A 27,129-nucleotide genomic window follows, 5' to 3' on the forward strand; every position below is an offset into this window, starting at 1 on the left:
CAGCCCAGTTTTGTTCTGGTCATGGTGTCATTCAGCCATTTGTGAGACATGGTTAGAGTTAAAAGTCAGAGAAAATAGGAGCCTTTTCTCTATGAAAGAATTTTGCTTATTATTAATTGAGTTTTAATGTCATACCAAGTTTCTAGATTTAAACAATGAGTTGAAATTAATTACTTTTCAGGACTGAAACCTAATTGGGTCTAAGTTGTTGCCTTATGAATGCTATGATATGTTAACAGTTTACAGGTGAATTGACAACTTTTGTGAGAAAAAAAATGTAATTGAAAATAATTGCCACATTGGCAGGTGTCGGCTATCTTATTGAGAGCATTTTCCTTACATGTTAGTTCCATTAATATATCACAGTCCCAGACAAAACCCATGTGATATTTATTCATCTTTTTGCTGTTTTTGAGCCCATTGGTTTATGCTGAGTGCTCTAGGTCACTTATGAAGCAAGGTTCTCCCTAACCTCCATTGTGATGACTGAAACCTGCTATTAAGGTCATACTATCAAAATTCTTTCATGTATTCTGATATACACCATTTCCAGAGTGCTCCAGACTTGTAGGTTCATTGTTTCACAGTTTTCCAGATGTATGATAATCAAAACAAAGAGATTTGAACATCGCAAATGAGATTTGTAAAACAATACCTTGTTTTAAGCTACGCTGGCATCCACTTCCTTCCCTCTGTAGATGAATACCCTCATCACTCAGTTAAGTCCCATAGTGACATTTCTTATTTCCGTGCTGGACCCACACTGAGAACAGAGGTCTGCCACAAAGTTATTCAAGTAATTAGATGGGAGATGAATAGCATTCATGAACTGGCTGCAGAGGCAGAACAGGTGGTCCTGGTGAGCACCAAGTTGACCACGAACCAGCCTTTGCAGCAGAAGAGGCCAACAGTCTGCTTAGCTGCAATAAGCTGAGCCAGCAGGATGAGAGAGGTGATCCTTCCCCTCTGTTTAGCACTGGCTGGTTCCTTCCCATCCCAGCTATTTAGTGGTTCTGTGAATTGGGTCTGTATGAAAGTATGTGCACTGTCTTTGGGTTGCTGACATGGGTAAAACAGAAAAGCATAGCAGCTCAACAGGAGCTCTTTTATTTGTTTTGTAATTAGTGAGGCTACTGGAAGGCATACTTTTGACCACCCTTGAACTATTTACTAATTTCAGTAGATTTTACTGAATGGTTATTAATCTGGAAAAGGTTCTGGAAGTGCCGCAGTTCATCACACAGGCAGAGGTTCAAGAAAACCAGACAGTGACACATTCTATATATTGACTGCCAGTCACCTGTTCACACAGACACACAGAAAACAAAGACGTGTGCCCAAGCATTTCTTGTACTACATTAAGGAGGAGTCAATTTGGTGATTTCGGGTTGAAGTGCAAAGTAAATGTCATGGAACTGATGTTACTTGTACCTAAATTGGTATAGTAGATTCTGAATGTTCTGTGGTGCTATTAAAAAAAAAAAGTGTATAGTGATGAATCAACATAATGATTACTGGGGTTTTGATTTGTTCTTTTGTTTCTGTCAAAACAGAAACGTGCCTTACAGTATTTATTTGTCTGTGTTTTGATGCTCAGAGAAAGGGAGAACATGAAACAACTTTCAGTCTACCTTTTAGCAAAGTGGTTATGATAGGAGTCAGATTCTGGAAGATGTGTGTTTGAGAATAGGAAATCAAGGTAAAGTGTGTTCAGCTTTAGTTTAGAAGTGACCAGGACCATCAAGTCTTGTTTTAAAGATTATTATTTATTTTTTTTAAGGATTAACATTTATAGTTTGAGAGTCCTGCTATCATCATTTATTTGATCTCTTCCATGACACATTTAAATTAGAGTCACAGGCAATTCCTTCCATAGTGAACTTTTATTGGCCAAAAAGAAGCTAGATAAATTCAAGGAATAAGTACCTGATTGCTAGGCTATTACTATCAATACTAAACAAGCTAAAATCAACTCACTCTAAAATGAACTCAGGCAAGACATCCTGCACTCACTATCAAACTTTTCCTACTAATAGTGAGATCAGTTTTTTGTCTGTGCTGTATCCACTTCTCTTTGAGAACAGGCATCTCAGCACAAAGGGTCTCATCACCCTTGGCTGGGATTATATGTTTTTACTGGACGATTTGATCAGGATCCTTGATTGAGATACTCTAAAGAGTGAAAAGACTTGGTTTTAGGTCAGGATAAATTGGCTGAGTCACACCTAGAGTAAACTCAAGAGTGTCTGTTAGATTCCATGGCAACCTTATCTAGGGTGAGAGCCTCAATACATGAGCTATTGTGGATAATGACATCCTACTCCTGGTAGTTTTGTAAATATGGCTTTTATTTTTCTTTCCTTTTTTGAACAGGTAAATCAAATACAGTCTGAGTCATGTGTTAGTTGAAGCAGAAGACAGCCTATTTCAGTAAGAAAAAATATTAACTTTTAATATTGATTTAGTATGAACCTCTGTTTTAATTGGGCGTGTAAATTGCTTTTGGATGGCAAATACATATATATTGGCAAAACACTGCTGACAGATCTTTACAAAAGCTGTCTGTCCAAAGAAAAGTGAATCTCAAATGCCTTAGAAGATAAAAATAATGAAGATGAAGGTCATAGAAGACATTCAATAGAGAAATTACTTGCCTGGCTTTATGTAGATAATTGGTTTTTGAATTTTGCTGCCAAAATTCCATTATACACAAATTATTTTATGCCTGTAAAGGTTTTTTTAGACTATTTTGCTGTGAGAAGATAAAAATCTCTGAATATTTTCTATATCTACACTGGTTACTTTCAACTTGCAACACAAACAGAATTTGTAACTCAAAAGTATGCACATGTGTCCTCAAAGATCACAAAACACCTGGGAGCAGATTTGAGGAGCACATTCCATGCAGTAGCTCAGGGTGCGGCTGCAGTGCAAGCTGCAGGTTGAGCTCTGCGGGGTGGGAGCCCAAGCCCCAGACATGGGGCTGTGAAGTGACGACCCTTTGCATAACAAGAGGCCCGGGGACCTGTGGCTCATCCAGGCAACCGGACACCCAGGGACACAGCGGGAGCCTATGATTCCAGATTTTTGCCACTTAGAGCGTGAGTGGATAAATGCCAGCCAGGGTTTCCGTCATTCGAGACCCTTCCTCGGAGGCTCCAGCTCGAGATATTGTTTAGTTACTGTACGATGATTAAGTTATTTTAAGGATCAAGACGTCTGAGACTCTGCTATGGGAAACCTGGGGTTGAGCGGGCAAGGGAACCTGATATGACTGTGTGAGTGTGGGGTGTGTAGCTGTGAAGGGTTTCAGTCCCAGCTCAGGTGGAGTGAGAGTCACTGCCAGAGTGGCTCCGGGATGGTCAGACAGGGAAGTTTCCTTAACGGCAGGTCATCCCTGATTCCTTACATTTGTGGGTCATGACCATGACTGGGCAGAGCACATCTGTAGTGGAGCTGAAGACCACATACAGCAGGGCAGTCATGAAGGTGGGACTGACAGCCCCAGCCTGGGCTGAAATGGGGTCCTGGGCTGTGTGGAGAGTGGGAGAGGACATGAGCAAGGTGGGCAGGGACAATTAGGCCTCATAGTCCCTCTGGGCCCTGACACTTCTCTTGGTTATAGATTGTTGGTTATAGGTGCATTGACCTACAAACCACTCCTCAAAGAACAAAGGATTTAGAAGACAAAAGGCATTCAATTAAACTTTTCACTCTGTCAAACCAATACTTCACCACCACACTTCAAAAATCTAATCCCACGACAATTTACTAACAGCTGCAAAAAATTGTTGACAACAAATGTATTATTTCTTTTCTGAAAGAGAACGGACCATCAGTATTTAATGCAAACTGGTGTTCTCTTTTGCCATATTGGGTGTCTTAGGGTAATTAATTTGAGGCTGATTTATTTTGGATGTTTTTTATAGTTTCTTCAGTTTTCTCACATTCTTCCAGCTCGTTGGCATATCCACAGTATGAATTTTCCAGACTTAAATAGTTTATCTTCACCTGACAAGATCTACAGTCAGTATTTTTAAAGAATAGTTGGGAGGAAAGAATCAGGTAAACAAGGCTGAGTTGACTCTTACCAAGTACTTAGTTTTGGAAATAGGAAACAATTGTCCCTTCTATGTAACAGCTTAGTCCGCATAAAGGTAATTTTCTCATGTAGTTTATACTAGCTGGGTGTCTCAAGCAGATACCAAAGAATGACTGACCAGTCAAACACCAAAAGATGTGCTCTACTCTAGGGGACATTTGTTGAGCAAAGGAAGCACTTGCAGCACTTGAATAAGAATTAATGTTTTTTATAAGCTAGGCAACCTGTTCCTATGCTTGATCACATTCATGGTAAATTTTTTTTTCCTGACATCTAATCACATTGCCTTTGCTGCAGCTTGTGTTAACTTGCCCTTTTCCTGCACAGCTCTGAAGAGTTTGTCTTCTCTATAACCATCCATTTAAGAGGAGGGTCAGCTGGATTTGCCCCTTAGAATCTTTTCTAGCCCAAAAGACATCACGTGCTCCAGTCCGCTGACCCTCTTAATGACTTTCCATTTGACTCACTTCAGCTTGTTCATATCTCTCTTTTTCTGGATATCCCTAAACAGACAGAGTACTTCAGAGGTGTTTTCATAATACTCAGTGGAAGTGAGGAATCACTTTCCTTGATGTATTTTCTACGCTCTTACTAATGCAGAGCAGTACATGGTTTACCTTAATTGTTGCAAGGGCACACTTCCTGTTCAACTTGTCTATCAGGCCCCCCAGCTTCTTCTCTGCAAGCCTGCTTTCAGCCAGTCAGTCCCCAAATGGTTCTGTTGCATAGGATTATCCCTCCCAAGGTGCCAAACTTCACATTTCCATCCTTGAACTTCATGAAGATTCTTTCAGTGTACTTCTCCATTTGGTCAAGATTCCTATGAATGACAGTGATGCCTATCAGTGGATCAACAACTCCTTCCAATATGTGAACTGTGGCCTTTTTAACTTGTTCTGTAACCTCCCAATGGACTGACATTAGGGAGACCATCATTTAGTTCCCCAGATCCTCCTCTTGCACTTCTTGAAGATAGATATGATATTTTTGGGTTTCAGTTATCAAGATGCCTCCTGACAACACAGCCTTTCAACAAGGAGAGAAGTCTCACTGCAATGCTGTCAAGCTTCCTAAGCACTTCTGGATATATCCCACCAAGTTCCATGGACTTGTCTGCATCCAATTTGACTTAAGTGATCTCTAGCTTCACATTCCTGTGTTGTAGGTAGCACTTCCAGTCCTGAACTCCACTACTCATTGTAGGGACTAGGGTGGTTGAAGAGAATTCCTTACCTGTGAATACCAAGAAAGCAAAGTCATTTCACAACAAAGGCTTTTCCGTGTCTTTGTCACTATGTTCCCACATTTCTCTTTGTCTTTCTTGTGTTACTGCTGTACCTATAGCAACCTTTCTTGTTACTCTTCATGTCCGTCTCCGGTTTTGATTTCAGCAGCACTCCAGTAACTCTCATTCTAGAGAATTTAAACAACAAAGAAAACAAAGCTGTCAAGTGTCTTTGTAAGTGGTACTATATGCTCAGTTCCACTATTCCAAAATATTTTCTGAGAAGCACTAAATATTAGAAATTTCAAGTAATAGTTCCTTTTTTTCTTCCTAATGATAAATTTTCATTGAACTCTCCATCTAAAACTTTCTGTATTGCTTTCAGAAGTCAATATATTCTTGAGCTAAAAGAAATCTGGAATATTGTTGTTGATATATGCTCCTTTTTCCTGTTGTAATTTTTTGCAATCATTATATCTATTTAAGAACATATTTAGAAACAGTTATTTTGGCATAAAAGCAACTCACTAATCAGTCATTAGTCATGAGGGAACAAAATTATGTTTGATTGAAATGGTAGATGAACATATCATCATGAACTAGTTAAAAATACACTTTCACATTTCTGTGAAATTTTATTTTTAATTGAGACTTATGCACTGTGTTTGGTGGTAGTGAGACAAAAATTCACAAAAAGTTTTGTCCACTCTTCCAGAGTTACCTGTCAATAGCAGTATATATTTTTCTTGGGACCACCCAACCCTTCTTTATTTTATTATTTTATTATTTTTATTATTTTATTAATTTTATATTATTTTATTATTTTTATTATTTTATTATTTTATTTTATTTATTTACTTTTATCTCACAAGCCATAGATAAATATACATTATAGAAGAATTATAACCATAGTTTCTACCAAGGCTGCCAAATTAAGTCTTGTGTTATCTACAGACAGTGAGTTCCATGAACTAACTTTGGAGGAACATTTTACATAATTATATTAATTGTTTATCATATTTTTCCCATATCTTTATTTGGTCTTTTCTTGAGACGAGTAATATTATTCTGTTTATGGAATTCAAGTAATATGCACATATAAATGATTTTTATGGATAAATTGGAATCCTTTGTATAAGTGAAGATACTGGTGCATGTACTTTTAAGAAACTTAGTACAAAGAAGAATAGCCAGAGGATATTTCTGCAATCTGCATAGGAACGATGTAGTATAATGTTAGTGAAAGCAAACCAAAAAGAAAGTTCTCAACACGTATCAAAATGAAGTAAGAAATTTTATATCAGAGCCATACTGTTAACTGAATAATAAAGAAGTTGTGGTTTAAGGTGTAAAAATTGATGTTAAAAAAGTCAGAAAATTGCACAAAGGTTCTCTTAAATTAATCCTGACATACTCCTGGATATTAAGGAAATTACAGTTTGCCAAGAGTGGTCTTGGAATGAAATCCAAAGTTATGTAGACTGTTTATATAAAATGGTTTATCAATATTCTAGGGGCTGTTAATTTTCTTTGGTTTCAGGGTTTTTTGTGTCCTAGGGTTTGGTCACTTACCTATCACTAACAACTAGCTATCACACAAACCTGCAAAGGTCTAATCCCCTTTAGACTGGGTAAAGTTGAAAGAAAACAGTGAAATTATTATGGAATGGAGCTGACTTATGAGGGACTAGTTATCAGACTGGATAAACAGACTAAAAAAACATGAGAGCCTTTCATTTGAACTTAATGATTGCTGAGAGGGATAAAGAATGATTTAAAGTAAAATTAGAGAATAGAAATAAATTAATGAAAACAAGGAAATGGAAGTTGAAAGTAACTCTGGCAAATGGTTCTCAGAGTGAGAGCTATTTGACTGAAGAGTAGTTGTTTTTATCTAAATGTTGGAATTTGTTGCAATAAATGATGCAAAGCAAAACAAAAACCTTGCAATACACATCATTACCTACTTTTCAGTACCAGACTACTCAACTGGTCCTTGATTTGCTCTTATGTCTCCTTTAGTAATGTAGGCAGTAGATCTATCACACAATCAATTAGGCTGTAAAAGATCTCTGGGATCATGAAGTCTAACCTATGACTGAACACCGCCGTGACAACTAGACCATAGCACTATGGACCATATCTTAAACACCTCCAGGGATGGTGACTCCAGCACCTCTTTGGGCAGTTCATCTCAATCACCATTTCTGTGAAGAAATTCCTCCTGATGTCCAAGATAAATCTCCCCTGGTTCATCTAAGACTACATCCTCTCATCTTGTTGCTAGTTTCCTGGGAGAAGAGGCAGACCCCCACCTGGCTACAACCTTTCTTCAGGTAGTTGTAGAGAGTGATAAGGTCTGCCCTGTGCCTCCTCTTCTCTGGGCTAAAAAACCAAGTTGAGTGGTGTGGTCAGCACGCTGGAGTGAAGGGATGCCAACCAGAGGGACCTTGACAGGCTTGAGAGGTGAGCCTGTGCAAATATCATGAACTTCAGCATGGCCAAGTGAAAGGTCCTGCATCTAGGTCAGGGCAATCCCAAGCACAAATACAGGCTGGGAGGAGAATAGATTGAGAGCCATTCTGGGGAGAAGGACTCAGGGGTGTTGGTGGACAAGAAGCTCAGCTTGACCCAGCAATGCACACAGCTCGCAGTCCAGGAAAGCCGACCGTGTCCTGGTCTGTATCAAAAGCAGCATGGCCAGCAGGTTGAGGGAGGTCATTCTGCCCCTCTACTCTGGTCTTGTAAGACTCCACCTGGAGTGCTGCATCCAGGTCTGGGACCCCCGAAAACAAGAAAGACATGGACCTGTTGGATTTGCCACTTGACAATATATAACTCTTTTTCCATCAGAAGTTAATGTACTTTCCTTGTGATCCTGTCATATAGACCAGATTGTTTTCCTAAGAGAGCAAGTGGTTCCAAGAGAAGTCACGTGTTTTGTAACTGAAGATTTCTTTCCTGGATTTTTTTTTTTTTTTAAATAATCATCCTTATGATTAGATTCTCTCTTCCTAAAACTAGATATGCAGGCTGTGTTTACATCCACTAATATAGAGAAACTGCTTTTTATCTTAGCCATTAGCTTGCTTTCATTTATTTGTACACTACTACTCACACAACTGTGGCTTGTTTAACCTACTGTATAACACAGATAACACACACTCTAGAATTCTTCCCTGTCCATCCTGCATTAAATTCAGTAACTTCTAACTGTATCAAAGCAAAGAACAATGCATCCAGGCCTTTGAGGTCACTTTGTGGTGCAGATAAGATATAATGTTATAGATGCTCCAAATATAAAATAGATATCCAAATATCAATAGATGGTTTTTACTCTTCCAAGTAATGAAGACTGATATTAAGAAAAAATACCCAAAATATATACAAATATTATGTCTAGAGTGACTGTGTTTATGGGTAAAGTTCATTATAAAGCCCCCAAGGATTCATTTTGCTTCTGTATCACCCTTTCTTGATTCAGGTACTGTCCTTGTCATATAAATACACAGCATATGGACCTGTATGTAATTCTTCTACAAAAACACACTAGGATATTTCTGTGTGAGAAATATTTTTAGATATTATTTTCAACTGAAATGAAATCTCTGGGGTGGCTAGATATGGACTGTAGAGAAGCAAGACACATTTTCATTGCTCTTTTAATATTTATCAATCAGTTCTGTTCTAGTCAAACAGTTTTGCTTTTGTTATGAAGTTTTTAGTAGTTAAAACAAGTCTTGGCTTTCCAAAGTCTGAAGAGGGAGGTTAGTAACTTAAGTTCTTGGTAATGTGTGCTATAAACCTTGGGTTTTTTGGTTGTGCTGTATGATCACATCTTTCTGCTTTCCATTCATCTGCAGTAGAAACTACTAACTGGCCCATAATAAGGCAGTGCCAGAACAGTGCCAAACTGTGTAAAGCCATATTACAAATTTAACACAAATAGCTTCTTAGGGAAGAAACAATTTCTTATTGTCTGCTCATAAATTTGAGAGAAATTCTTTCAAAATAACTCTAATGGAAAGTAATCAGTTAGAAAGAAGATATTGTAGTGGGCACTACACCTAAAACAGACTGCCTAGTTGACTAACTGGTATTCTTATTTTCTACGTGGGTAACCAGCATTGGAATAAAAATTCTAGCTTGGTTATATTGTCCCCTTTCTTTATACAGTTGATGCAATGTGTATTTTTATGTGACTGAAATGTGACTGTAATAAAACTCCTGATTAATTTATTCAATTCATATCTCCTGGGTATTTATGGTATACTTTTCTGCTTATGTTGCTATCTTGATGGAGACCCAGCATAGTTTAATTTCTCTTTCAAAATCAAAAATCACCTGTCATAAATGGGTGCACCCCCAGCCTCCCTGCCAGCATGGCAATACGAGGAGGAGAGAAGGTCTTGGCTATTTGTAAGCATGGCTCAGCAATAACAAAAACATCTCTAAATTAACTCTATCCCAACCAAAACCTGTGCCATACCTCTACCTGAATATAGCAGGTCCAGTAAAGGAATTCTCTGTATGGCCAAGGAAATGCCCTTGTATTTCACTCCACTGAAATTTTATGACTCTTTGATTCACTTGGATGTGAAATTGGTAAACCTGCTGCACTGTTCTCCACCAGCTCTGACATGATTGGCTGTGAATTAATTTTCCCAGCTGAGGGTTGTTGTCTTCTCTGATGTAGTTCCCTTCCAAACCCTTATAATTTTTCTTTTCCACTGTATTTTGATTTCTGTATTATTATCCTTATGTTAACACTAGGACATGCAATGAACACTGTAAATGGATATGTTTGTGTTTGTAACTCCTTAAGATTTTCTAGCCTCTCCTAAAAATGAAAAGAACATGCTCTTGATCATAGAGGCTGATCTGTTGTGCAGGGAGCTGCATCTCAGTGCTGTGCTGGTATTTTTGTGTAAAACTTCAAAGATTGTGACCCATGCTGTTGCTTGAAGGATATGGGGATCATATAACTTTTTTTTAAGTAAACAAAAATTACTCTTACAAACCATTGATAGATCTCCAGTGAAACTTCCTTAATGGTGAAATTTTTAAATACCACCTTGTATTAAATATTTCTTCTTCTACTGTTTTATTTTTGATTTTGTAGTCCTGCATGCCTCTTGCCTTGCACATGTGGAGGAAGAAATGAGTAGACAGGCCTGAAGCTGAGCTGTTTTGCTGGTTTATTTCATCTGTGTTCTTCCCCCTTCCCCTTATGTTCTGGTTTCGGTTGGGTTGTGTTTTTTTTTGGGTTTTTTTCATTTTACGTATGAATAATTATGGAAATCAAATTATATGTCCAAGATTTCCTTGGTACCCCATGACAGCAATGAGTTATGTCAGGTCAGTTGGCTCCCGGCCTCATCTTGGACTAATCACAACCATTCCTTCTAGCCCATGTCACCACTGAGAATATTATTTCTATACAAGCATAATTGTTCTTCAGCAACCAACCAACAAACCAAACCAATTGCAAAGAAATCTCATTTGACTTATTTCAGTAGCCTTGCTATCATGTTAAAAATTGTTCTCATTATTCTTCTTTCAAGAAAAGTTTTTGTAGAAATTTAGGATCATTAAATAAGTTGGTCCACTCTATTACTCTTATTCTTCTTTTATTTTGTATTTTTTATGATTACATAACATTGCACTATTGGTTGGAGGGAAAAATCCGTTACTACATCTAAATCATCTTTGCCCATGATTCTAGCTTCCCTTTCAGAGCTCTATTAATAATTTTTGTTTCCCATATGCACTTTTTGTTTCCCATATGCACATTTTTGCCTGAAGCAAACTATTCTCAGCATTTATTTTTGGTGTATGTCCAACATTAATGTAATCCAGTTACAGTTATTTGCTGGTAGAATATCAGCTAAACCTATTTCCTCCATTTTGTCATACCTACTTAATATTTTAAAAAGAAAATTAGTGAGATTTTTCCACAAAAGTACTGGGTCAAACACAGTTCACATCGTGTATTGTACAATATTCAGTTTTGCTTTGTGCACCAGTTACTGTCAAATTAGGATGACAGTTGGGCATGTGGATTTGAGCCATGTGTTAATCCAAGTTCATCCAGAGGTGCGTGCCATCCTCTCTAATACAATGGCTCAATTACAGCGGATAAAATTTCATTATCTTTTGAATCCATCTTACCGTGTTGTCTGGCAATTAGTTGCATGTATATATCCCATATTCAAGTGGTTTTGTTGCACACAGGAAGTGACAACCTTTAAAAAAAGTTGTTGAGGGTAAAATCATTTATTTGTAAGATCTTTTTTTTCTTTATAAATTTTGTAGTGTGAAATAGCCCAGAAATGCTGGGTAGGTTAAAGCTAAGTTAAATGGTATCAAATTCTTTTGAAAAAAATAAAACTTTTTCCACATTCTGATAAGAGGCTGTTTCAAATATACTGTTTTAACAGTGGACACATAAATGTTACAGTCAAGAGGATGCCTTTGTAGTTCTGCATGGTTCTTGTTGGGGTGTAGTAAGGTTGCTAAAAGGTCATACTTTAAAATATAGGGGTGGGGGGGTTGTGCATTTTAATGCAGTTTAGTGGTACAGATGACTTTACTCAACATTTTGTGTATAGGTGGGCTGCAGACTATGTCTGGTCACAGAATGCGTAGATTCTTTCCACTCCCCAGCCCTGTTGTAGCTGTTGCTTGCCCTTATTTATACACATATATACATACATATATATATATATATATATAATTTCAAATGGCCTTTTTGAAATCTATACGTGTGCTTTGTTTTTCTTTAATTCTGCAGTTATCCATATTTCTCAAAATAGATTTGAAAGATATATTAAAACTCTTCCCTCCCCACCCCCCCTAATTCTGACTGGCATTTGAGAAAGCTGCAATAGCATCAGTAAATTCTGGCACGAACTAGGTAGCGTGCTATGTGACAAAAAGGCTGATAGTCTTTAGGTGATGGACACTGTTAATACAGGTCAACAATGATGGAAATGAAAACTGAATTGGACCTTCTTAGTGTTTTGTCTTGTATATATGGCATATAAATAAATATATTAAAATTTTATATATATGATATATAGCATCACTTAATGGTGATATCTATATTCCTTTTAATAGAGATAGTCCTGCTGGAAATGATGCAGTAATGACTTGAATCATCTTCTGGCAGAAAAGTTTTTGGGTGCACATGGTTGAATTACCTTTGACCATTAGAGGAAAGCAGCTTTCTGGACAGCTCATAAACCTTCAATTCTTATACTTGAATAAAATTATGATAACACAGATTCAATCTTATATATCTTTACATTTACTTTACATGCAGCAATGACACCTCGTAGACTTCCTTATCTCGGACTTTTAAGTTCTGGCTTCCACATCTACACTTGCAATTCAGAAGTACATTAATATTTGTTTTTCAAACATGAAGTGACCTTAACCGTATGCAAAGCTATGTGAGTTCTTGCAATTGAGATCTTGTTATGTAAAAGCCTATGGTGCACAATTTTGTCTTTCAAGTGAAATTCTGAACAAACCTTGCATTATCACATCAGTTTAGTATAGCTGGGACAAGCACCTTGAATGAAAATACAGTTAAAATAGATGTAAGTTTCACATGTGGCAGTTTGAATTACAGTGTTGTCAAAATATTTTCTCCACTGTTAGAGCATCGCCATAATTATTTTTTTTTTAATCAAGAATCACTGCCAGGTCTTATTGTTATGTATTTTAGCAACGTCTAAACTTAGGGGAATTTTAAATTAGCAATTTAGAAGGCATTAAATTACTGAATCAAGTTTTTTTGCACCAAAGCATTTGTAAAAATTATCTCACTTGAAACTATATCTGCAGATTGTCAAATAGTTGTCTCTGAAATCTTTAAAAGTAGATTTGTTTTAGACTTTAGAATGGTAAAACTACGTATATCACAAATCTATTTCAATATTTTATATACTTAAATCCTAGGTGTACACCAGTAGACATTAAAGTATTCTATCACATAGCATTGTGTTTTGTTTCTAAAAATCAATTCATTATTTTCTATGGTTAAATGTACCTGAGATATGCTTAAGTTAAAAGAAAATCCGAAAACCCCATACATATATATGGGTCCAAGATCCACTGAGTCTTAAGGGCCTAAGGACTTAGGCACCTGAGACTAAAGAATACCCCTGAACCTCTCCAGATGCTTGGAACAATATACCCAAATTTATACACTTTACACCCCTGTCACTTCTATGAGCAAAAACTAAAAGTAAATACTTACAAATAAAAATTTCAGGAAAAATTCAAGGAAAAGAGATTGCATTAGTAAGAAAAACCATAGAGGGGACTTGCAGAAAACTCTGTACACAAAGTTGTTGGCAAGCAGCAAAGAATTTGTAAGGGGTGAAATATAGAGGAAAAAATGATACATCAATCAGAATCTTGAAGATTTTATGCACAAATAAATATATTCACAACTACATGTATAAGATGCTGGAGATTTGCTAAATTGTGGCATAGATTTTTTTGAGGTGGCTTTATTTTTAAAGTCAGCCTCTTGCTCTCTCTGTTATGTTTACGCACATTAGCTTATACACATTAGCACATACCGACGTTCATGCTGCGGTTTAGCATTTAGGGCAGATAACATTCCTCCCGAACTTGTCATTTGCATCTTCTGATGCAATTTTGTTGACAAGGTCTTTTCAGGCATGAAGGGAAAAAAAACCACTCCCGCGTCTGTTTGGATCATTGGCAAAGGAGTATCTTTTTCAGTACTTTGTCTAGATGCTATTTTCACCAGAAAGCACTTTGCCTGTAAAGCTTATACATATAAATGGGCTTCAGCAGGGTGCCTGTGACTTGTGTCAGGGTCAGCTAGAAAAGAAACTAAATCTTCCTGAAAATTGCAAGAGTGGTTTTGTCGGATTTTTTTTTTTTTTTTTTTTTTCCCCTTCGCGTGGTTTGTCATCCAGAAAGGGATGCAGGCGTGCGTCCCAGCCACGCAGAGCATTGATTGCTTCTGCCTGCAGCGGGGATGCTGTCAAGTCTCTGCGCGAGTGGAGTCCGGTATTGACACAGAGCTGCCCAGAGCTGCCCAGCAGCAGCTCCCGCTGCTCCCTGCTCCCGCCATGCCCTGCCGCTAGCTGCTGCCAAGGGGCTGGACGGGCCCCGCCACAGGACCTCACCTCTGCCAGGAGAAGCGCTTCCATGCCAGGTGGCCAAAGGCAGCCCCGGGCGCGCCATGCACGCGCACCTTCCCAAGCAGCACAGCTGCGGCAGGGGCTCCGAGGGCTCGGGCGGAGGCAGGAATGTGCCTCCCGTCGCCAGGGATGCCCACTGCGCCTGCCGCTGGCACCAGCATGCTCCGGGCCTCCAGCATAGCTCTCAGGCGCTTGCCTCATGGGGACCTGGCGGTGCCAACCACAGCAGGAGCAAGTTTGTCCCTCTGTGGAACACAGTGCGGAAGAGCCCCCCTAAATCCCCAGCCAGGCCCCAGGGCAGCCCCGGGCAGTGGTGGGCAGAGTGCGCCTGTGCCCATGGCTGGGCCCCCCCGGTGCAGGTGAGCTGATTCTTCACTCTCCAAGCGACATAGAGGATGCTCCAGGGAAAGAAAGTGAGGTTTGGTGGTGTCGACAACTTTTCGTGATATGTCTTGGTGTGTGTTTAGTGATTTATGCTGGAAATTTTATGTGCAAGTGCAAGCTGTTGGGTGGTGATCTCTGTGTTTGAATATTTCTTCTCTGTCACCTGTGAAAATTGTGGGTTCCTCCTGGAAAGGTTTTCTTGTTAAAATGTTTTGGTTTGTGCCTCAAGGTTCTACATACTTTGTATTCCATTATGCTGTATAGTAACGATGTGTTTATCTCCCCTGTGTAATGGATTTTGCCTGCTTCTGTAAACAGCTTGTTTTCAAATATTGCATGAAGTTAAAAAGATATTTTAAATAGAGAACATGGGAAAGGGTTGTTAGATTTATTGATAAGAGAAAGTGTGTCCTGTTTCTCCTCTTTGGAACTTCAAATGTAATTGAAATCTTTAATAAATATGAAATAGCTCTTTAGCTTTCTCAAATCTATAGATTTTTATTTAACATCAAGGCAGTGTATTTTCAAATATAAACCAAGCTGGGTCTACAATGTGTACAGATACCTGTAAGCAATGAGACTGAAAATGATTACACACCAGATAACCCAGCACTGTGAAATAGAAATCACAGTGACACTCACATGATGGTTAATATTAAAAAGCATTAACAGTACCTGATACATGTTTTGATTTCTCCCTTAGAAAACTTTAAGCTCATTCAAATGCTTTTGTTACAATTTCACACTAAAAACCAGAATTTATTGTTGAAATAAGTTTTTGAAATATATCTTTATTTACTGATGTATTATACACTAGAGTTTAACTAGCCTCAGCCCACAATGAACATGTGCACCCTCTCCAGAGATTAAATCAATTCTTTCATGGAAATGGTTTTAATATATTTTCACTGTACAGAAAAGCAATAAGGCAAAGGATTGTCAGATAGTGTTGCTGTATTTTATCTTGTCTGATGGTCTAAAAAAAGTGATGCTTTGGTGACTGAAAATGATTGTTATATATAAAAAGCTTCTTTTTTTTTTTTTTTTTTTTTTGCCTCAAATCTAGTATCAGGTGGAAAAACTAAGCTTTCTGTTATATTTTTGAGTGACCAAAATGTTGCACGTGACTACTGTGGATTTTATACATTTTCTTTCATATACAAAGCACATACAGCCATTTGTGTTGGCATAAAGCCAATGTTAAAATAACATATAAAACATAGAATTGGACTTTGTTCCAATTTGAATTCTAAAAAGCTCTAAATATTTTTTAGGCTCTGAAGATTTTTGATTTGGAAAAACCTTGAAAGAAAAAAATACCTTCAAAGAAAGAGTTCCTTGGTTTTCAAAAGTGTAGAATTTATAAAGAGAAAATGAAGGACCATTATTAAAAAAAATTAAAGGCCACTTCTAAAACTACTTTGATATCTATGTTATAGATGTATTGTAAAGTTATTTCAGTATTTTCAATGCCTTTGTAATCACATCCCTGTGTGTTCTGATAATGTGGAATTGTTCAGGTTTATGTACTTTCTTATATTTAATTTAGAACTCTGCTTTGTAAACTTTCTTTACTGTATGTTCTAAATGCCAACTACCTTATTCTGTGTAGAAAAGTCCTTTTTTGGGTTTTGACTATGAGTAATCAATTAACCATCAATCAAACTGATGTTCTCTGTCTAGGGATGGACTAATGTACTTTGGGAAATACTTGGTGGTTTCAGTGTCATAGAGTTGAGAGATAGTTTGTTTCAAATAATCTATTTTTCTCTGTGCAAAGTAAGCATTGTACAAGCTATGGGAAGAAGGGGAAGAGTGTGTGTGTACATACACTATTGTATGTACACTTAGACAATCATTATATTCCACAGAAGCAATAAGGGAAAACATTATAGAGCTGCTCTTACTAATTCCCCTTACTGCAGGGATACAATTTGATGTGAGTAATTTTTTCCATAAACTTCTGTGCAGATTTTTCTTCTGATTTACTTTTTTGGGAGAGACTACTTTCTTGAAGCACAGGAAAGACATAACATTGTAAAACTCCTTCTTGATTAGTGCTATAGTACCAAATTTAATGCACAGGTCCTTCATTCCTAGAATCAGTGGATGTAGATGACAGCTCTTAGTTCAGCATCTTGCCTTGGACTCGTCTTCATGCTGCAGTCATAGAAGTGACATCACTGAAACATTGTGAGCAATCTGTGCGGCTGCCATGTAATAGATGTGCAAAAGCAGAAATACAACAGCTGTTAGCATGTTCCTTTGGAAGATGAGTGATATTGTTCTAATGATTCCTGTATCCAGTCCCACTGACTGACAGAGGACTCTGAAAAGTTTACGGCATTCTGGGTAGCATTCACATCTGATACACTGCCAGGACAGCTGCTTTAGAAAACTTTATGCTTTTGCATTCATACGCACCTATTTCTTCTACCAAAACCAGGAAAGCATTGTTATTACTGAATTCATAGCATTTAGGTTATGTTTGGCATAAAAAGGAGGTCAAAGCTTAGCTTTTGAGTCCTCTGTGTTGAGGCCAGCAATTTCCTTAGTGATGTATGGAACACTCCTGGTAAGAAGTAACATGAAATGTGGCATAATAGCCTTCCCAGGGAAGTGGTGGAATCACCATCACTGGAGGTATTAAAAGACACATGGATGTGGTGCTTAGGAACATAATCTAGTGTGAGTTGGGCAGTATTAGGTTAGTGGTTGGACTCAGTGATCTTAAAGGTCTTCTCCAATCTCAGTGCTTCTATGATTTTGTAATATTTGTTTGGAAATATGTTTTCGTAGTGTAATGGCTGTTCATGTGACTGATTGAGTGGTATGTAGTGAAAAGACCAGAAACTAAACATGCTGAGGCACATTAAGACTATCTCTATGACATGAAGGGTCCTTCTTTAAAAAAAAGAAAAAAGGAAAAAGAAAACCCAAGTGTCAGTCATGAGGCTTTGTGCTCTACAGATTCAGGAACCTGGGGATGTGTCAGTCGTTCCAGAATTTCCACTGTGTTGGAAGGGGTCATTGAGCCACCTCTGCCTGGATTGATACTGTAGCATTTCTTTGTAAAGGCCACTGGGAGTAAAATAAAAGTGGATATTCTTTTATTTTGTTTTAACATATAGTATTCTTTCTCCTTCTATTAATGTATCAGGTCTTTCAGCAGTGTTTTTGATAATACATATTTTTTTATTTAATGCATAAATAATATTTTTCATAATACATAATTTTAAGGGTTAGTGAAGACAATTAAGAAATAGGCATGGTTACACAGATCATGACAGTATTTGTGGGCAAGATGCAAGAAATATATTTTCTTTTAAATACTGAAATGGATATATTATGTACTGTACTTACCAATGATAGTAATGATTTATAGTTTAACTACACATTATTTGGCTCCTGCTGATTGTTCAGTCATAAATATGTTAATGCATAATTTGCATTTGTGGCACCATATTTAGCATTGCATTTAATTAAACCCAGGTTTCAAAGTTTCTCCTCCTGGATGCCTCAAGAAGCCAAGAACATTTTCTCCCCTTGACATATGATTTGGCTTCTGGGATTTTCAGGGTGGGATGAAAGGGGGCATAGAAAGGGAAGTGTAGAGTTTGGACAGGGATTGTTTGTAGCATTGGTAATTGGCCAAAACTGCACAAGTGCTCTGATAGTCCTCCTGCTATTCATTTCTCTAATACTTGTTTATTCACTTGTTTATTCTCTAAGACATGTTTATTCACCCGTGGGTAAACTGTTCATCATATTTGAAAACAGAGGGGCATTTCTCTAGGACCAGAGTGGCAGAATCCAAAAAGATTCCAAACCTTTTTTTTCCCATCACTTTTCCCGTATTCTGCTGTGTAATCCACTCCTAGGAATATTCAGGCATTTTTGCCTAAGTATATCCTTGCCATTACAGGAATTTAAAACACAGAAAAGTTCTTGATCTTCCCTGTAGTATTCTGTTGGCACAGGCCAAACAGTAGAGTTTTAGTCTTCCTATCCCTTAGACTGAGTTGTAAGGTTATATACTGCTGGATCTCTTTTGTAGTATGACAGTAGGATTGATAAACTGGATGCCCTCTGTGCTAAAAGGAAAAAGGGAAGAAAAAAAAAAAGCCTTGATAAGCCTAGTTGTGCTTTGTGTCTAATGCTCCACTGCATTTGAATTATGCATGCAAAGATGCAAAACCTTTCCAGCAACTCAAAAAGATGGCTTTGGTCTAATCCAAATAGAAGCCATGAAGGATGATGCCTGACAGTTTCTAGCTGGACACTGAGAAATGGCTCAGATGGAGAACGAATTGGTCTTAGCTATTTTGGCATGACTTGAAGGTACAAGCTGAAAATTGATTTCTCTTTTGGAAATTACTATCTCTACTGTTCTGGGGTATGAAAACATCAGACTTCTCTTCAAAAAAAAAAAAAAAAAGTGTTTCTGGTTGTAGTAATGACCATATTTACAGAGTTTGTCAGTTTAGCTCTCTGTATCCTCAGTCTGCATGTGGCTTTTGGATGAAGGATAATAAAAATAAAGCCAAAAAAGTAAAACAATAATTACAGATGCAATTACTTTGCTTTTAAGAACCATGCTTACTTTGAAATAAGCCACAGATTGTAACAATAGTTTATAAATTAAATAACATATATTCATTTACCTTTTTGTATAATTTAGGAATTACTGCAGTTAATCAGATGAATTGTCTCAATAGTCACTTAATTTCACAATCTCCCATCATTTTGGGAGTTAGAAATAAAGGAATGAAACACGAATTCTTTATGTATTCAAAATAGAGGTTCTGTAATATCTGAAATGAATATCAGAAAAACAAACAAAATAATCCTTTTTGTAAACTCTAATTTTGGTCTAAGCTTTCTTTTAAGTCACAGGAGCCAGCTATGTCACTTACTGTGTGACAATACAAAATCCAATTTATCAAAATAACATTTGATTTTGGTTTAGATATATTGTACTTTTAATACAGAGTTTTACCTTTTTAAGTATTTGTAAAAGGAGAGGCAGATTACTTTAGCAGCTGAAACTGTTAATATAATTAGTCAAACAGAACATCAGACAAATTATTTTCATTATGTATTCCAAATGACAGCAGAATGGTGAAGTGTAATAGGATTCCTGTAAGTGACACCCTAGAGAAACTGTGCTGTACCCAGATGTGAAATCAGTTCATATTGAACTGCTATTTGTTGCATTTGTGGTCAAAGAACATTTTTCTATTTATCCGTGTGCTGGTTTGTCCAAGTTTTTATGTTGCGAACCATCACTCACCTGGGAGCTGAAGCCATTAATATTAATTGAAAGTGTGACTAAGGTCTAGGCTCTTTTTTACTTTGTGTCATTTTGTAGGGTCTACTTTGTGCGGGGTGGGGGAGGAGGATGAGAGGAGTTTGAGAGGTGTTTGAGAGACAGAATGGTGTTTGAGAGACAAAAAGGTGTTTGAGAGACATATTTCATGTCCCAGTTGATGTCCACTAGCACAGCTTCTAGTGCCAGCACAAGGCTGAGTACAGAAACATGTGACAAGGGACATGTCCCAGAGGATAGTGCACAGCTGCCTCTTCCAAAGGTAGTCACACTTAATGTGCAATCTGATGTGTGCAGTTTGGTTTTGACAACCCAACAGTGCTTGTGCTAAGTGCAGAAACTTGTATCAAGCTCTTTGCTACCTCCAAGAATTCAGAAATAATAAAGTTTCACTTGGGAAATGGAGAGTTTTGGGGACACCTTGTTTCCTTTCTTTCTGTTCCCACTTTCTGCTCAGCAGACACATCTGTGTTCTATCAAAATCTGTCCGTCTTGCAGTCAGGAGTGCATACGACACTTGTCATGGCTCTGTGAGTCTGCAGTTGGACACACAGGATCAAACAGCCAGATGACATTTTGTAAGGAAAAAAATCCCAAAATTCTTATCTAGGTATTCAGTAAGAAGGTAGTAAAAATCTCAGACCCTGGTCTCATATTCAGTCTGGGCCCGATGCTGCAACATTTGCTGCTGCGTTCTGAATGATCTCTTCACCACCAGCTTGCTCAGGCATAAATTTAGAGGTTGGTGCCTTAGACATGCTTCTACTGTATTATTTTTCAACAGCTGACTTCTCAAACACAACTTTTTAATGCAATGTTAGTAAGACATAAGTTAGAAAACAAAAAAACATCAATCAACTTCTGTAATTAAAACTTACACTATACAGTACTGAAATATTCATCTTCAATGAGTATGGCTCTGGCTCTGTGCAGCAGTTTTGTGGCTAGCTGGTATTTCTGCTCTATTACTAAAATATCTCACTGCTGTGATATGAATTCTTTTCAATTTTTTAATTGTGTGTGTAAACAGAAAAAGGGTAACATTGAATGTGTGCATTTAGAGTATACGAGACCTTTATACATTCATGCTTAAATGCATGCAATGTTTTAGTATATTTATAGGTAAATTATAGTTTTTTATGCAATTAAGCACAAACTAAAGCAGAAAAGATATTCAGGTCATATTTAATAATAATGGGCAAAACAGGGATTTTTTGTTTTGTTTTGTTTTTTATTCCTAGTATATGGAGTTTAAAATAATGGAGTTTAAAAATAAAAGACCTAAGCAGCTTGATCAACATCATGTTTCCTCAATAGACATCTATCTCTCTATCTTCTCAGAACTTAGTGCACAGCTCCTAGTTCCAGACTTGCAGAGATTATACTACATTCTTCTGCACTTCTTTCTGATATACAGAAAAAACACATGTGGAAGTAAAGACAAACAGTTAAACATGAGTATCCTTAAAATGTGTGAGTGAAATCCAGCTTCCACTGCAGCTTATTAATATATTTTTCTTTCTATGTATCCTGCTAATTTGGGCATTTGTATATGAAATATATGAAAACTCTTGCAGTAATCACATTCATTCAGTTATTGACAACTGTATATCCTCAGTGCTCAGTGATTTAATTAATGCTTTTTTAGCATTGCACTTTCAGAGTAGAGCAACAGTTTCAGGAAACTGATTATTGGTAGAAATTGTCTGCAGGTGAATAACGAATAAAACCTGGCTAGAGATGTAGTCATGGTAAATCTGGGGAGGAGGTTAGAAAGTGATGGGAGAAGAGGATGCTAGATCTTCATACTTTGAAGTAATCTAATTTTTGGAAACACTCATATACGCATCTACTGAAAGTATTATTCATGGAATCATAGAATACTTTGGGTTGGAAGAGACCTTCAAAGGTCATCTGGTCCAACCCTCTGCAGTGAGCAGGGGCATCTTCAACTAGAGGAGGTTGCTCAGAGCCCTGTCCAGACTGACCTTGAATGTTTCCAGAGCATCCACCGCATCTTTGGGTGACCTGTGCCAGCGTTTTACCGCCCTCACTGTAAAAAAATTCCTTATATCTAACCTAAATCTACCCTCTTTTAGTTTATAGAATCACAGAATATGCTGAGTTAGAAGAATTACTGAGTCCAGCTCTTAGGGCTGCACAAGACCATCCCCACGAGTCACTAAACCCATTACCCTTTGTCCTATCGCTACAGGCCCTGTTAAAATGTTTGTTCCCATCTTTCTAATAAGCCCACATCAAAGGCCCCAATGAATTTTCCCTGGAGCCTTCTGTTGTCCGAGCTGGACAACCTCAACTCTCTCCAGCTGTCCTCATAGGAGATGTTCCCGCCCTCTGATCATCTTTGTGATCCTCCTCTGAACTCACTTCATTAGGTCCATGTCTTTCCTGTGCTGAGGATGGTAGAACTGGGTGCAATGCATCAGGTGCAATCTCATGAGAGTAGAGTAGAGAGAGAGAATCACCTCCCTCAACCATCTGGTCATACTTAGAATCATAGAATTATAGAATATCCTGGGCTGGAAGAGACCCACAAAGATCACTGAGTCCAGCTCCTACCCCTGCACAGAACCACCCCAAGAACCACACCATCTGCCTGAGAACGTTGTCCAAATGCTTCTTGAGTCCTGTTCTAGTGCCCAAACCTTTTCTTAAATGTCCTCTGACACAATCTCATGCAGTTCCCTTGTGTCCTGTCACTGGTCACCAGAGACAAGAGATCAGTGCCTGCCCCTCCACTCCCCTCATGAGGAAGCTGTAGACCACTATGAGGTCTCCCCTCAATCTCCTCCAGGCTGAACAAATCAGGTGACCTCAGACTCATATGGTTTCTCCTCTAGGCCCTTCACCGTCTTTGTGGCCCATCTTTTGATGCAGTCCAGGATACGATTGTCTTTCTGGGCTACAAGTGCGCATTGCCTCTCATCCACCAGTTCTCCCAGACCCTTGTTGACAGGGCTACTCTTAATCCATTTCATCCCCTAAACCGTGTTGAAATCAGGGGTTGCCCTGACCTGAGTACAGGACATTGAACTTGGCCTTGTTGAACCTCATGAGGTTCCCATGGGCCCACTGGTCATTTCTGAAAAACCTGGCCTACAGGATTTACAACAAACTTGAGAAAATTTATAGGTTGTTGTAATTATTATTATTACAATTTTTAATAAATATTATTTAAGACTTTAATGTTTTTAAAGACCTGAAACCCTACAGATGCATGAGGTGGAGCAACACCAGTATGTTGCAGCTTGATTTGACTGTAACATACTTTTTCTGTATTGTGCCACATGTAGATCTACTACATGTAACAAGCAGAGTCATGATATACTGCAGTTGCCTCTGGGATAGTTATTAGCTTGCTCAGCCACCACAGGTATAAAAGTAGAAGCAATCTGATCACTTCTGTAGGCATAAATCTGCAAAAATATTGTCTTTTGTAGTTCTTTTTTACTTTTAAGTTGTCATGGCAGTATTCTCAGTGGATCTTCTCTTTTTACTAAGATGCATTTAAGTCTATGTAGTCAGCAAAAACCTGGAATTCACACATTACTTTTCAAATAATTTGTGCTGAAAATTGAGGTGATTACTCCCTAGTTATTTTGGTTTTAAGCACTGGTTGCTGTCTATCAGCTAAACTAATTCATGTACCAAGAAATAAAACATCATGTTAATCATACAGAGAGTACAGAAAGGAATGAATCAGCTCTTTGTAGTGGATGAAAATGCAGAATTGCAGAAATATTTTGCCAGATGCACAAAACCTAAAAAACTTCAGATTCATAATTCTTGGGTCGTTGTATCTTCTGATTGTAGGTCTTGTCACATCTAACCGAAAGGTTGCCTTTTGCTCATTTTATGTAATGCCCTTTCAAAACACATGTTGGTACTGGGGAAATTTAGTATCTGTTTTCCTTCTCACCTTTGCTCCTTTCTGTCCTCTTTTTGAAGAGTTTCATTACTTCTACATATTTTTTCATAACTCATCTGTATTTTCACATTTTTGAACAGTTGCCAAAACAGCAGTGGAATTACTGGATTTACCTGTATGGTCTTTATCATATTTCCAGATGGAAGTCTTTTTTCTTGTGGTTCACTTGCCAGCATTTGTCTTCAGGTGATAAGAACTTTAATGTACTTTCTGCCAGTTTCTATTTCATCATGTTACCTCTTGCACTTGAAGGTTCAGCAAATCTGACAAACCAGCAAAATGCAAAAGAGAACAGAATTGCCCCAGTAAAAACATTTCACGGCAAGAGGATGAGGGGTAGAGGAACTAGGTTTTGGTGTTATTAATAGTAAAAGCAATAATAAAACTACAAAGATGCAGGAAATTCTTTTTGCAGTCTGAAGTATTAGTTGGTGTTCAACAAACACCCAGGGGCAGAAGAGGTGATGAAAGCAAAATTGATCCTGTTTGTTTTCTCCAGATGTCACTTACTGTGTGATGTCTTGACATTTCTTAAAGAACCTCAGAAGGAACAGCTGTGATGATTCTTTTGTTCTCTGATACATTTGTGAGTTAGGCCAATGTTCATTTCATTTCAGACTGGGAAGGGTGAGGCATGGAAGTTAACATTTGTTGTGGACTGCACATAGAACAGGGGGGGGGTCTTTATTTTCAGCCCTTTATCTTAGCTTAGTCCTATAGGCAACAGCTGGACTGAACCTAACTACACCATTTGTTGAAGGAGTGTAAGTTTTACCTGGTTTATGCTGGTTTTGGTTAACCCACCTATGTGGAAGGGTATCTGGAACCTTTTCTCATTGGACCTTTAAGGGTCCTTGCTGCTTGTGGCCACCATTGAGGTGTAGCATCAAGCTCAGTCCTCTTGCTGGGAATCTCAGTGACTTCCTGGATCCATGAGCCATGTGTATGTTGACAGGTTTTCCCTTTTTTTGATATTAGTAGTTCTTCATGTTACTGAAGAAATATGCAATGGGTAGTGAGTTCTTTGTTGAAGTGGGTCAGTTTGCATCAGCTCATTTAATCTGTGAGAAACTTCAGCTAAAGGAAGGGCTATACTCTTGGGGTGATACACATATTGACTTGGAGATACAAAGCAATTACTTAACCAGCACTACTTCAAGTTCTTCCGTCAATATGATATGGTTGTTTCAGCAGTTTGAGCTGACCTCATTGCTAGGGTGTTGCACTGAGCTGGACAACTCAGTTTGACCAGTTCCTGTACTACTAAATTGGTAAAATTGGAGTAGGAGGAGAAAATACTGAAAATGTAAGAACAAAGAAATGGCAAAACAAGTCATTAAACAAAGCTGAAACTTCTTAAACAATACTTTTCTTCAGGGACTTCTCAGAAGTTCAATAAGAAGCCACTGTTGTGACTCACAGTTTAGCACAGTGCTTAACACTGTTCCCTAAGCACATTGATACCGTCTGTGTTGGTGAGACTTTGCATTACTGGCAATACTTTGAATGCTGAAGTCAACCCAAAAGTTAAGTACCTTTCTGAACTAGAAAAGTAGTAGTCTAACCTGCAATTATTTGTTTGTTTGTTTAATTCATGCTATTGTCTTTTACATTTCTATGTGAATATAAAGAAAAAGAAAAAAATCCTTTAAAATCCTTTAAAATCCTTCTGATATGGAATTGCCAGGATTTAAAAGAAAAAACAAAAACAAAAACAAACCAAAAAAAGCACAAAAAACCCAATCCAAAACAAAACAAACAAACAAAAAAACCCCAAAAAACCCCAACAACAACAAAAAAACCCAAAACCAAAAAACAAAACAAAACAAAACAAAAACAAAACAAACAAAAAGATTAGGATGTTTTCAAAGTTGAATATATCAAAGGCAGAAAAAATACTATTCCTGCATTTTTTTATAATTTTAAATTTGTCTTGAAACCACAGTAACAAAAAAGGGCAGACAAGAGGAGGAAAGAAAATTACATTTTTGTAGATATTTTGCACTGAAATTCAATCCAACAAAGGAGTTTAGGGGCAACAAAAGTAAAAGTTAATTGCTGCAATGGCTGATCTTTACTACAACCCTAGTGGGAAAAGTTAGTGAAGTAGGGTTTCAGTTGATCTCAAAGTATTATAAAGCAACATTACTGCCTCTGATTATTAGATGCAAAAGTTCAGACATTGTGATGCAGGAGTTTTGGGCTGGAACAATCACAGTTGTATCCTTACTTCCCTTTAATCGAAAATTCAATAAGAGTAACTAGCAAAGTCCTTCAGACTTAAACAACCCGTGTATTACTGCAACCATAAATAAATAAACATGCACGTAAAATTGCATATTACTTATTCTTCTAATGTAAAATATTTCCCAAATCAGCTACTCAGATATCTCTGTCCTTTGTTCCTAATGTATTAGAGGTTTTTAAACAATGCATTGACAAAACTTCAGTGAAGCTTTATAGAAGCTTGTCAGAAGCTATTCTCTACTAAAATTTATTTTAAAAATTAAACATGTTAATATTTCATAGGAAGGCAGTAATCCAGTTGGAAAGGTTTAAAAAGGTGAGGTACAGTTAAACAATTTCTAAAATTCTCTGCTGGAGACATAGTGGGCTATTCCCAGGTGATCTGTTATATCAGCTTATAAAAAGCAATCTTACTGGTTGAATTATTTAACGTTTATTTGATTGACAGCAGTACCTATTTTCGTAGAAATAAAGATGTGTTATAAATAGCATTACATATATAAGTCATAAAGGAACATGGAATGCTATTTTTCCTATAAAACATAAAGGCAAAACTGGGAGAGTTGTGTCTTTATGTATAAACTGTATGAGCTTTTGTATGATGTAGTTGCATCACCTTTTGTGATACTTTGATCTTTATACCATATGAGTTCTTAATGTTTTGTCATCACTGTCTTAATCTGAGGTATTACATATCTGTAGTGG

At 37.5% G+C, this 27,129-nt stretch overlaps 1 protein-coding gene across 23 annotated transcripts in view; it reads left to right on the forward strand.

Moving 5' to 3' along the window:
• The window catches only part of DLG2 (discs large MAGUK scaffold protein 2), a 996,215-nt gene that overhangs the window by 555,726 nt on the left and 413,360 nt on the right, over positions 1-27,129 (forward strand). For 5 of the 23 annotated variants that reach the window (XM_050332281.1, XM_050332284.1, XM_050332290.1 and 2 more), the window contains exon 1: positions 14,542-14,874. The exons of the other annotated variants lie outside the window; for them this stretch is intronic. In XM_050332281.1, coding sequence (XP_050188238.1) covers positions 14,557-14,874 — 318 coding nt within the window. In that variant the 5' untranslated portion in view covers positions 14,542-14,556. Of the gene's footprint in view, positions 1-14,541; positions 14,875-27,129 lie in introns of those variants that run through there. 23 annotated transcript variants of the gene reach the window in all.

The sequence above is a fragment of the Myiozetetes cayanensis genome, unplaced genomic scaffold, assembly GCF_022539395.1.
Source record: "Myiozetetes cayanensis isolate MyiCay16 unplaced genomic scaffold, myiCay2020 scf5-8, whole genome shotgun sequence".
Classification (NCBI taxonomy): Eukaryota; Metazoa; Chordata; class Aves; order Passeriformes; family Tyrannidae; genus Myiozetetes; species Myiozetetes cayanensis.